General features: G+C 49.5%; 2 protein-coding genes across 2 annotated transcripts in view; one reads left to right on the forward strand and one right to left on the reverse strand.

The window, feature by feature from the left end:
* The window catches only part of ETV2 (ETS variant transcription factor 2), a 226,159-nt gene that overhangs the window by 140,605 nt on the left and 72,713 nt on the right, over positions 1 to 12,841 (reverse strand). The gene's annotated exons all lie outside the window — the stretch shown is intronic.
* PSMC4 (proteasome 26S subunit, ATPase 4) lies at positions 1,525 to 12,749 on the forward strand. Its single transcript, XM_079986188.1, has 11 exons — positions 1,525 to 1,682; positions 4,971 to 5,069; positions 6,807 to 6,993; positions 7,486 to 7,632; positions 8,153 to 8,262; positions 9,266 to 9,359; positions 9,527 to 9,694; positions 11,189 to 11,265; positions 11,628 to 11,796; positions 12,449 to 12,504; positions 12,613 to 12,749. Exons 1-11 carry the CDS (start codon positions 1,647 to 1,649, stop codon positions 12,724 to 12,726), a joined length of 1,257 nt encoding a protein of 418 aa, XP_079842314.1. The 5' UTR covers positions 1,525 to 1,646; the 3' UTR covers positions 12,727 to 12,749.

The following is a 12,841-nucleotide window of genomic DNA, read 5'->3' on the forward strand; positions in this document are numbered from 1 at the left end:
TTAGAATGACAGCAGGAACCTATTAAAACGCCCTCGCGCGTACAGCCCATAGAAAGCAATGCAGAAACCCCAGGATTTTACCCTGCCCGTTACTGAGCATCAGGCGCATGCATCCCCGAAGCAGATGTATCTTTCTAATTTGAGTCTTTTAATTTCGAGTGGGAGTGATATTTATTTGTTAAGACGTTAAAAGTGCGCCGTTTCTGCAGGCGCAAACTGAGCTCTGCCCTGGTCCGGGAAGAGGCTGGAGGGCACAATGCTACCGAAGCGATCTTCATTCCTGCAACCGGTGCGGCGTTTTGCAACTCCGGATTCTGAGTTTGGGGGATCCAAACCACTCCACGATCCCACGCGAAACCTGCTGCGAGATTAACAGAAGGATTGCAGCGCAGGGCTGGCGCGAGCCGGTTCTCAGCATCCAATAGTGGACTGTCCTTGCATACTTACACACCGTGCCTATATAGCGCGCCCGCGCCCCAGGAAACGTCCCGGGAGCTGCAGTTTAAAGAGTGCTGGGCAGCATAGCTCTGCGAGGGGCAAAACTATAGTTCTCGGGGTTCTCTGGCCTGGGTGGGAAATGTGCTTTAATGTATGCACGCAAGCCTGTGCATCTACTACTGGAATTTGCACTGGTGGTGCTCCTTCAACGATTACAGGCTTTGTCCCTGCATGAAGCGATGCTCCGTCCCTCCCGCAAAGCGGGCTCTTAGCCTGCTAAAAGAAACAGCACGAAGAAACAGAGCCGCCTGTTCAGGCACCACAATTATGCTCCCATGAATATGCCATGGGAGCATATTCACCCAGTGCTTTTCCAGCTGCACTGGCTCCCGGTGGAGTACAGGGTCAGATTTAAGGTGCTGGTTTTGACCTTTAAAGCCCTTCACGGCCTAGGACCCTCATAGCTACAGGACCGCCTCTCCTGGTATGCCCCACAGAGAGCCTCAACGTCCATAAATAGCAACACCCTAGAGGTCCCGGGCCCTAAGGAAGTTAGATTAGCCTCAACCAGAGCCAGGGCCTTTTCAACTCTGGCTCCGGCCTGGTGGAACGCTCTGCCTCATGAGACCAGGGCCCTGCAGGATCCGATTTCTTTTCGCAGGGCCTGTAAGACAGAGTTGTTCCACCTGGCCTTTGGCTTAGAATTAGTTTGATTCCCTCCCCCCTCTTTCTTTTTCCTTTCTCCTCCTATGAAGAGACTGTATCCTAATGTTTTAATGTTGTATCTTAATCTTTTAAATTGTATTTTAATCAACTTGTTTTTATTATTGGTTGTTAGCCACCCTGAGCCCAGTCTTGGCTGGGGAAGGCAGGGTATAAATAAAAAATTATTATTATTATTATTATTATTATTATTATTATTATTATTATTATTATTATTATTACTCGGGCCTTCAAATGCGGTTGGGGCTCCCCAGCTCTTCATCCAACAATCTGGAAAGTCTCCCGCCCTAAGTCCCGTTTCCAAATAGGCTCCCGGTTGCAAAGCTGCAGCCTGGCCTACGACTCCCATACCCCCCCCCACTACTTTCCCCGCCCTATCATCCCTTTTCTCGAAAAGGACTACATCTCCCGTCAGCCTCTCTGCCAGCTTCCGGCAGCTTTTCCCGGAAGCGGCGAAGAGCAGCCTGGCCTTGTTAAGCTGAGAAATGGAGGAAATCGGGATCCTGGTGGAAAAAACGCAGGTAAGGGAGGCCGGGACGCGCGTCGTGCTGGAGGAAAGGCTGCGCCGGGCCGGATTTTCCTCCTTCGGCGTCCTCCGCCCTCCCTCCCGTCTCTGCTGCTTTGGGGCCGAGGCGGTGGTGGTGAAGCCCTAGAGGGCCGGCGGGGGACGGGCGAGGTGCCGAGTCACTGCGGGGCTGGTGGGGCCCTGGAAGACCGTGACCTTTTTAGCTCTTTGCCCCGCTGGACCCCACTTCCCCCGGCCCCATAGAAAGCCCTGTAAGTAGCAACCCTGAGATAGGAGTCGGCCCCATTGGGCACAGGGGCGCCGGGAGGTGCCTTGAGCCCACTTGGCTCAGTGTTGTTTGCACTGACTGGCAGCGGCCAGGCTCTCCGGGGTTTCGGGCAGGGATCCTCTCCCAGCCCTGCCTGGGGATCCAAACTGGGTTTTTCTTCTGCGCTCAAAGCAGATGCTCCTCCCAAGGCTGTCAGCTAGTAATAGGCCAGCTAGGTAGGTAGGTAGGTAGGTAGTTTTTTAAACGGATTACATTTTTTGTTACATCTTACGAATTCCTGATACGTGTTTCACTTGAACGTTCTGAACCCGGTTTCTCGAACTTAGAAATGCTTACATGCGCTCAAGGTATGTTGTGGAAAGAGGCTTCCAGTTGGCTTGGCAGTACTTTACCCGAAGGAGTCGGTGACAAAATTAGAAAAAGGGGGAAGGCACACAGAGTGATATTTTGATGTGCCTGAAATGGAAGCTTTTTTAAAGAGACTTGAATTTTAACATCTCAGTTCGCAAGGTTGTGAAAAATGATTTGTGTGCTAAAACATTTTCTTATGTATTTGAGGAAGGCAATCAAAGATGGTTGTATTACTTATTCTTGCAGTTTAAAATACATTTATCGGAACTAAGTTTTTGTGCTTTCCAATTTTCCTACTAAACATGTTTCTGAACATTGAAGTTGGCATTTATTTATTGTGCAGGTACAAGTAGTTAGCCTTGCCTAGTGAGCAAAATAGTCTGGCACCAACACTGACTTTACGACTGAGCTGTGGCCCTTCCCCTGTGGGACTTCTCTCTGGGTAGACACGTATTTAGGTTTCCTCTGTCAGGCTCCTGCTTTCCTTCTCCTGCTACATCCCATTGCTGATTAATCTTGCTCTAGTTTAAAGTGTTACCAGATCTCGCTTGTGGGTTTTTCCAGACAATAAATGATTATTGTGGTTCGGCAGATGCTGGTGTTTCAGAGGCTGCCTTAAACGTATCAAACAATTCAAAGTGTTGCTTTTGATCTGTAAAGCCTTAAATGGCTTATGACTGCAATAGTTCAAGGACCGCTGAACCAACCCGGACCCTGTGATCATCATCAGAGGTCCTTCTTCACATGCCCCCTCCCTGGTGGATCTGGAGGGTAGCATCACGAGAATGGGGCCTTTTCAACAGTGGCTCCTCATTTGCGAAATGTTTTCCCTTTGGAGGCTCGGCTGGCACCATGGTTACATATCTTCAGGTGCCAGGCAAAAGGAGGTAATGATTGCCCCCTCTTCTGCTGGGGCACAAAATTGTCACATTTCTTGCTGGGCAGGTGTGAAGAGAGAGAGAGAGGTGCAACAATCCATTCAAACGCAAACTAAGGTGGTGTGAGTACTAATTAGTTTAGAAGTGATACAGACCCTGGCCCATAAAATCAGGGATGCTCTGGATGCTTAGAAGTATAAATTGCTAGTGGGGGAAATATATTTTTTTTAATCAACCTTCTCCACTGAAGAAACCAGGGAGCCTTCAGAATGTACAGAACACTGAGGCTGACAGTTGCAGGTGGAAGAAAAGGAAACTGAGGTGGGGAATGAAGAGGGAATTCACCTGCTTAGGCCCCCAACAACTAATCAAAAGCATCTTGGAGGAGTGGATAAGGGGGGCATCAAATCTGAGTACTCTAGTGCAAGAAGATAATAATCTTAGGAAAGGGAGAGAAAAACCCACCTCTTTCTACCCTCTTACCCACCCCCTTGCAACTTTCTGCCTGCCTGTACAGAACTATTGGGCTTCTGTTTCAGGCTGGCTGAAGTTTTGAACAAGAGAGCCTCTGTTAGAGGAGGGGGTACGCAACAGCATTGTGTTGCAGTCTGATTTGTGGAACAACAATAATTAACATCAGCATGTTGATTTGGACTGTGCAAAGTGCTTGGTGGTTTATTGTCAGGGATAGGCAGGTGTCGAAAGGGTGGGCAGAGAAGGATGATCCAGGAGAAAGCAATTTGTGGAGTTCTAAACCTCCCATGAGGTAGGGGGAAGGGGGAGAGGCCTGGCAGTCAGAGTCAGGAGAGGAGGAGGAGGAGGAAGAAGAGTTGCAGGAAGGCGCAGAGGAGGAATAGGCAGTCCCAGAGAGAGATGGGAGCTCTTAGTATCTCCTCTGTCCCTTCCCCAGCTGTCTCAAAGGACAACAAGGGGCTGGAGCAGCTGGAGATGCTACACAGGAGAAGTTGTTTGCTTGTGCACACCACAAGGGTGTTTAAATGTGCTGAGGGAAGCATGGTCACACAGTTGCTCCAGCTGTCTGGGTTGGAGCACAGGTCTGAAAAAGGCAATGCCTAGCTAGCTGTTTAGCAGGAGTGGTGCCTGGGATTCTCGCCCTTTAGGAGCTGATATATGGGGGTGTTCTTTGCCAATAAAGAGCTAAACTTCCAGTCGCCTGTCCTCATGGCTGGGTTCGGGACATTTATTATGACTCGAACAGGGGAAGTTTTTAGCACAGCTGTGCCTTCGGAATTTGTCCTAAAGTGTTTAAAATTGGAGGGTCTCTCTCTGTCCGCCGAGTCACAGTTTAAGGCAGAAAATATTATGCATGCAGAACTTGCGACATAGATACAGGTAGCAGAACTTAGCCTCTGATGAAACCTGCGTAGGAGGAGGCCGCAGCAAAACTTCATCATTTTCCTGGACTGTGCCTTTGGCTTGCTCCCCTGTCACTCGATTAGCTCAGTGGATTCTGTTGCTCTAATGGCTGGTTGAAGGGCTTCCCACTTTGTAACATTTCTTCCAGCATCGCTTTTTTGAAGGGGAGGTATTCATCTGCTAAGTGTGCCTAGCACAGAAATGAGAAGCCTGTGACTCTCCAGATCCTGTTGGACTCCCATCTTTCACCAGCCTGAGCCTGCATGGCTACAAATGACAGGCGTTTTACTGCAGCAACATCTAGGGAGCCTCAGGTCCCCCAACTTAGCCAGGTGACATGTGCAGTGCAGGAGGTGAAAGTTTCCCAGATAACTCTACATTCTCATTTCTTTGTGTTCCCTGATTCTAGGATGAGCTTCCAGCTCTCTCCATCTCTAGGCCTCAGACTGGCCTCTCCTTCCTAGTTCCTGAGGCTGAGGATGTGGAGGACCTGTACAGCCGTTATAAGGTGAGCTATCTGGTGATCTTGTTCAGCTGTGAGGTTGTAGCGCTCTGTTTGTGGCACTGGAGGGAGCTGTTGTGTGGTCCTTTGCTCAAGAACAGGGGTGGGAAACAGGAACACGTTGGCAGGCTGGATCCTAAACTCCCAGGATAGCTCAGTTGGTAAAGCATGATTCTCTTAATCTCAGAGTTGTGGGTTCGAGCCTCACGCTGGGCAAAAGATTCCTGCATTGCAGGGGGTTGGACTAGATGACCCTCATGGACCCTTCCAACTCTACGGTTCTATGATTCCTTGTGAGCCACTTTGCTGGGTGCTCAAGGCCACTCTCCTGTCAATCACCTGACATCAGCATGTAACTCAGCTTCAAAGGAGAGAATCAGGACCATGGGCTAAGTACCCTTGTTATTCTTTTGCAAACCTGCCTATCAGTTAATCCCTGCTTTGGCAGAGGCTGGTTGCACTTGGGAATTCCTCAGTGCAGCTGATCCCAGAGGGATCTCAGTTGATCAGTGGTGCCTTCAAATCCTGCTTTCAGCAGGGATTAACTCCACTTCCATCCAGGAACTCCCAAGCAGGACCAGTCTTTGGGGCTTGCACTTGGTGCCAAATTCAAAAGGTGCTGAATGCCAGCAGTGCTTGCCATGAAAAGAAATCGGGAGCACACCTTAAGCCTCCAGATTGTTTCTTTGCAAACACTTCACCACCTGCTGCATGCGTGACATCACATATGATGAGAATGTTCCCCATCATTGTTTGACGAGATAGCAGCAGAGCCACAGAGGTTTTCCACAGAGGTTGCCATTATAGAGGCAAACTGGTGGAGCAGTAGAAGCGTTAGGGCACCATTGCTGCAGTGCTATTTTTGATGGAGAGGTGCAAAGATGTGTTAGAAATTGTTTGTGGCCTGCTCTGTCCAAATTAATTTTTTTGTGGAATGTTAATGCCTTGCAGAAATTAATTTATGTAATTTACTGCCACAAGGCAAGGTTGAATTGCGTGTTGTGGATCATTATGAATGGGATCGAAAACAAAACGGCCATCATTGCAGTGTCTTTATGCAAATGTGACGGCACTGGGAATTCTGTGTACAGTTTGGGTTACTGCACCTTATATAGCAAATGTCTTTGTATTGTTGGTCTCAGGTGTGTTGTTGACTAGAGTGTGAGTTAGCTGCTTAGGAATTACTGTTTTTTCATAAGGACTAGGAAGTTGAACAGAATAGGTATTAAGCAGTAAGGGCATAAGGCAGATGTTCAGGTCTGTGGGGAAGAATTATAATTATTCTACCTTTATGAAGGTTTTCTCTGTGACTTTCTTTAAAAAAAAATATATGATATAAATCAGATTCTGCAGTATGTAGAAGATCTCACACTCTTAAGATCAGAAATTCCCAACCTCCCTGGCTACACAGCTTGTCTGCTATAGTTGTAGTGTTGAGCGGGCAGTGGTGTGCATGCAGAAGTCTGTGCTCGCTGCATACGGAGAAGGGCTGTAGTTCAGTGGCAGAGGATCCGCTTTACATGCAGAAGGTCCCAGGTTCAATACCCAGCATCTCCTGGTAGGGCTGGGGAGAGACCTCTGCCTGAAACCCTGCAGAGCTGCTGCTAGTCAGGGTTGGCTAGATGGAGCGGTGCTCTGACTGTGTCAGGCACCTTCCTACGCGTTCCTATGATCTCATGAGTGGTAATTTAGCTGGTGCAGAAGGAGGAGGTTTGAGGAGGATTTCGGTGTGCCCTCCTGCAGAAATTACAGCAAGAGCTGGAGTTCCTGGAAGTTCAAGAGGAGTACATCAAAGATGAGCAGAAGAACCTAAAGAAGGAGTTTCTGCATGCCCAGGAAGAGGTGAAACGAATCCAGAGCATTCCACTGGTCATTGGCCAGTTCCTGGAGGCCGTGGATCAGAACACAGCCATCGTTGGTTCTACCACAGGTACAGTCCCTTCTTTCCTCCTTCCCATCTACCTGCAATGGGCCAGCTCCAGGTTTGAGGAGGCAGTGGACAAAGTCCGCTCTGGCAGGGGGCCCTGCTCTGTTTGTGTGCCCCAGGTGGTGGTGGCTAATAGCAATCAGCAGCATTCTGAGCTGTATTGAACTGTCAAGGACTGCCATTCAAATTTCTCACAATGCCCCGAGTGACACAACACCAGGGGAATTGTGGGAAACTTAAATGGCAGCTAGACTCAGAGACCTGGCACTTCTCAGTGTGTGTGTGATTTGGGGAGAGCGGGAGAAGTAAAGAGAGGCAAGTATCATTGTTTGGCACTGCCAGGGTGCTGGGGCTCTGGGCAGCTGCCCAGGGATGCCAAGTGCGGGCGCTAGCCCTCCCCTCCCCTTACATTGCAGCTTGAGAAAAAGAGCTGGCTTGTCTCCCTGGCGGCCTCTGTTTCCAGTCATTTATCTCATAAGTGTGTCTCCACTTCAGGCTCCAACTATTACGTCCGGATCCTGAGCACCATTGACCGGGAGCTGCTGAAACCCAACGCCTCTGTGGCCCTGCATAAACACAGCAATGCCTTGGTGGACGTATTGCCCCCTGAGGCTGACAGCAGTATCATGATGCTCACGTCAGGTAAGGCAACTCTTCCTTGGATCAGAGAGGTGAGCCCTGTTAATGGGCTGCCTATGGGCAGGGATTCCAGGATGCCTTCAGAGTCCTTGGTGTGGGGAACCTCAGACCCACAAGTCCCAATTTGGCTTGCAAGGACATTCCTTGCAAACCCCACCTGCCTGCTACACACCTGACAGGCAGGTACTTGTATGGCTGTGAAGGAACAACACTTGGGAGCTTAAAGTGAGCTCCTGGTTGCGCTTTCGCTTTCGCTGGAGCAAGCTGTGCTCACACTGCCCATCAGATCCAGGAGCATGAAGCGGTTTACGTTGGAACTGCAGCTCCAACGGAGCTTCAGCATGTGCTGTCTGGGGCTGATGGGAGTTGGAGTCCAAAACAGCAGGCAGGGGTGGGGGGAAGGCTGCCCAAGGCTATGAAGACAAAGGCCCAGTGGAATCAAGGTAGCACTTGGAAGAATGTAGCAGGGTAGAAAGATCCAAGGGCAGGAAAACACCTGAGGTCCCGTCCCTTCTCTGAGCAGATCAGAAACCAGACGTGATGTATGCCGACATTGGTGGGATGGATATTCAGAAGCAGGAAGTGAGGGAGGCAGTAGAGCTGCCCCTTACCCACTTTGAACTCTACAAACAGGTACGTGATCTAAATTTCTATGCCGGAAGTATGTGCAGTGTATGCACAAATAGGCTGTCATTCATGTATCTATATTTATTTGCACTTTTCCTTTAGAAAGCTCGCAGTTGCTTGCTTCAACAACAGTGATCCTAGAAAGCTTCCATATACTGAGTCAGACCACTGACCCATCAAGCTCACTATTTTCCACTGACTGGCAATGACTCTCAAGGGTTTCAGCTCAGGGACCTTTGTAGTGTTTTCTGGCGATGCCAGGAATTGAACTTGCAGCCTTCTGCATGCAGAGCAGAAGCTCTGCTGCTGAGCCATGGCCCTTACCCTTAATGGTTCCCATTAATATTTGTTTGCTTGGGACAGGAAGTGGGTGGGGTGGAATTGCAGAGAGAACTGCATCCTCCGCACTGCATCGCCTGTGTTCATTTTACAAAGAAGAAAGCACACGTGTTTTCTCCTGCCCTAAGCTGGGTCGGTTGTCATCTGTATGATTGAAAAACACAGCAAAGGGAAACCTCCCTTGTAGCATGCGCTGGTAGCTATCAGTCCTGTGTCCCCACCTTCTGCCTTTTAATCTTTGGGCTCCTTTGTATAGAGAATATCTGTGCCTTCTTGCCAGTGGAGAGAGATCCCCAAGCAGAGCCCGAATTGATTCCTGGCTATTATTTCTGGATATTTGACATGGGTGCACACCAAGATTTACTCGTGCATGCCCTTCTCAGTGCTTGGACCAGCTCTTAGCCCAGTCGGTGCCCAATGCAACAGTATCATTGAAGCAAAATCTGGATGTGGTTGGTGCATGGATGGGAGGCTTCTGGGTGTAGCGGCTGGACCATCTAAGGCAGGGATGGGGAACTTGTGGCCCTCCAGATGTTGTGGAGCTTGACTCAGAGCAGCAAACTCAAGCAACAACTTGGAAGTGGGGTTTTATTCTGTTGAGAGATGTGACAAGGGCCCTTGAGATGGCCTATTTTGTTGTTCTTTTCTCACCTTTCGACCCTTTTTTCAGATCGGCATTGACCCTCCACGGGGGGTGCTGATGTACGGCCCGCCTGGTTGCGGGAAAACCATGTTGGCCAAAGCAGTGGCTCATCACACCACAGGTGAGCAAGGCACCAGTTCTCTTGCCTTGGACACGTCACTACCCTGTTGGGTGTAGGTTTGCTGGCGTCCCTTGGTCTTCCCAAGGCAGTGGCCCCGTTAAGATGGGTTTCCCTGGGAGACTGAGGGATGCCAAAGGAGCTGGGTCTAACTCTGCCTTTGCCTCCAGCTGCCTTCATTCGGGTAGTAGGATCCGAGTTTGTGCAGAAGTACCTGGGTGAGGGGCCGCGTATGGTGCGGGACGTCTTCCGCCTGGCCAAAGAGAACGCCCCAGCCATCATTTTCATAGACGAGATTGACGCCATTGCCACAAAACGCTTCGATGCCCAGACCGGAGGTGAGTTGGTGACGGGGGAAGAGGGAGCGGGGGGAGGGGGAGCTCCTGGGCAACTGTGGCCACCTGAATAGAGGGAAGAACTAGGGAAGAGCAGCTTACATACAATCGGATTGCCCATAGGATTACAGTCTTAACAGACACAGCATAAAAGGAAATGGGATGGGGGAGGGAAGAGGAAAGCAAATGAACTCTGATCATTTATTAAAGTTATAATGACCAGCAGGAATAGAAACTTTTCAAAGACAGAAGGAGCAAGGGGGCTGGGCTGTCATCAGAGCCAGTGCAGCAGTCCTGCTTCCCAGTCTCTTCCTCTGCTGTAGCCTCAAATATATTTGGGAAATACCACCTGGAGGAAGTTCCACACACCCCCAGCTGATAAAAACAGCCAGCAAGCGATTGGGGAAATGGTGAAGTTCCCTCTTCCGTATTAGGCAGCAAATATAAGTTTGGAAATCCTGCATTTGCTGCGTAACCCCTAGTTTCTGCCTGAGTCCTAGCTGCTGCAATTCCTGCTGCCTCCTGTAGGTGTTGCTCCGACCTTGCAGTGTCACAATGTGCTAGAACCCTGGGCTTCCGTAGTTCTTTGTCGGTTGAACATAGTGACCTCTGCATATGGTTGGCCTATGAGAGCCAAACAACAAACTTGGCCCAGGTGAGGCTAATGCTTCTGCTCAGGGGGGAATATATTTTTTTCCAAATTCTTCAACTTGTGTGAATCGGGCATATTTTTTGTGGGCAATCACTTTATTTTGTGCAGTTGGGGTTGCAAATTTGGATTTGTTGAGCAAGAAATAGGATGGCAGCTGGGTGTGGAAGAAGCAGGGAGGGTTAGAAGGGCTGTAAGTTCAGCAGTAGGGCATTCACCTTGCATGCAGAAAGGTCCCTGGTTCAATCCTCAGCAATTGAAATGGGCAGAGACCACTAGAAATCCTTGCTTTTCTGTCCTTGTATACCAGGGATGGGGAAACAAACGGCACCCAACTGCACACGAGAAGGAAGGAGGGTAGCAGCAGGCTTGGAGAAACTTCACATTTTACAGAAATATACCCACGGCTAAGGGTATCCCAAAACAGCCCAGTAAACCATGAGCATGCTCAGCAGCCTGGTGGGTAGGTGAGAATGGAAAACTGTAGTGGCAGACTGGAATGGTGTATCCTGTAAAAGGACATGGCTGTCTGATTAGAATGCCAGACAGGCAGACTCTATACCGCAGCATCTTGTTTGTGGGTCTCGTATCCTCCAAATCCCCCAATGGGCACTGCTGAGACTTCTGCAGTCTTTTCTCTGCAGTCATGAGGACTTGAAACTTGGACAGCTGTATAAATCCTGAGGTTCTCTGAATGATGGCTTAAAAGGCCAGTGTGGTGCATTCCAGGCTTGCACAATATCCCTGAAGATGGGTTGGTAGCGCAAAGCAGCTTTGGCTATGGCGAAAGGAAAGGGCAGCTCTCTTCCAGGGCACACCAGCTGATAAATTTGTTGGTCTCTCTACAGCTGATAGGGAGGTTCAGCGCATCCTCCTGGAGCTACTCAATCAGATGGATGGCTTTGACCAGAATGTTAACGTCAAGGTACGTTGTGTTGGGCAGCACCGGGGGGTGGGGGGGAGGTGTTGAGTGGCCTGGAAAGCCAATTCCCCTCTTTACCATAAACTCTGGATTTAAAGCAGAGATGGGGAAAGCTGTGGCTCTCTAAATGTTGTCGAACTACAACTCCCATCATCCCTGAGTTTTGGCCCGGGCCTCATGGGAGTTGGAGTCCAGCAACATCTGGAAGGCCACCAGTTTCCATCCCTGCCTAAAGGCTTCCAACAAGTGTTGGCTTTTCTCCACTTAACTTACCAAATTCAAATTCACAATTTGCCTGAGCCTGCCTTTAATTTTTTGGATCAAGAAGTTGGGTTTAATGGAGTTCTCTCTTGGTTCCCTTCTAGGTGATAATGGCCACGAACCGAGCAGACACCCTGGATCCTGCTCTGCTCCGGCCAGGCCGCCTAGATCGTAAAATTGAGTTTCCCTTGCCGGACCGGCGCCAAAAACGGTTGATCTTCACCACCATCACCAGCAAGATGAACCTGTCTGAGGAGGTGGATCTGGAGGATTGTATCCTTCCGGACAGTGCAGTGGGAAGAAATGGGTGGAGGGCAGGGGGACAAGAAGAATGGCCAATGAGCTGAGCTTAAGAGATGTTTTGTTTGTGTGTCGCCCCCCCCCTTTGACCTGCTAACAGAATAAAGTTTCCTGAACTTATTTCTTGTCTTTTAAACTTGGATGGTAAAATACCCCTCTTACCCACCAATCCTTCTGGCAGTGAATATGGGGAGCAAGCTGATGCTATAAAGCCAGGGCAGGAAACCTGCGGCTGTCCAGAAGTTGCTGAGCTATAACTCCCATCATCCCAGGCCATTAGCCACAATGTTGGGAGTTCAACAACATCTGGGGGGCCACCAGTTCTTTATTTAATGCTGTTAAATAAAGGGGAATGAAGAGCAAGAGGCCAGATGGACTGTTTGTAACCATAGCATCCTTCCATGGAAAGGGTTGCGTCACACCCGGCAGGTGCTCCCCTTAGCAAAAAAAAAATGCAAAATTAGCAGCTGTGGATCATCCCTCTGATACTTTTCTCATTTCAATGGGAGAGGTGGCACCTCCCAATGGGGGATTTTGCAGTCATATAGGCCAGTCTTCTCCCCTTTTCTAGAACGGCCACACAGGGCCCATTTGCTCCTGCTCTTTCCTTCACTCTTCCTTCCAGACGTGGCGCGGCCAGATAAGATCTCAGGAGCCGACATCAACTCCATTTGCCAGGAGGTTAGTATCGCGTGTTAGACAGCGGTTAGTACTCCCCCTTTTTTTAGTTTTTACTTCCTGCTGATGTTACCTGTTCATGCTTTCTCCCCTCCTTCCTGTCTCCTTAAGGCTGGCATGCTGGCTGTCCGGGAGAACCGTTACATTGTGCTGGCCAAGGACTTTGAGAAGGCCTACAAGACTGTCATCAAGAAAGACGAACAGGAGCACGAGTTCTACAAATAAAAAGATGGGAGAAGCAGGATGGAGATGGAGGTGGTGGTCTCAGTCTGTGGGGGGCGGGGGCATTTTTGGTATCTCTGGTGTTGGTGTGTGAGATTTATCCTGTGAATAAATAATT

Source organism: Podarcis cretensis (assembly GCF_951804945.1).
Source record: "Podarcis cretensis genome assembly, chromosome: 8".
Lineage (NCBI taxonomy): Eukaryota > Metazoa > Chordata > Lepidosauria > Squamata > Lacertidae > Podarcis > Podarcis cretensis.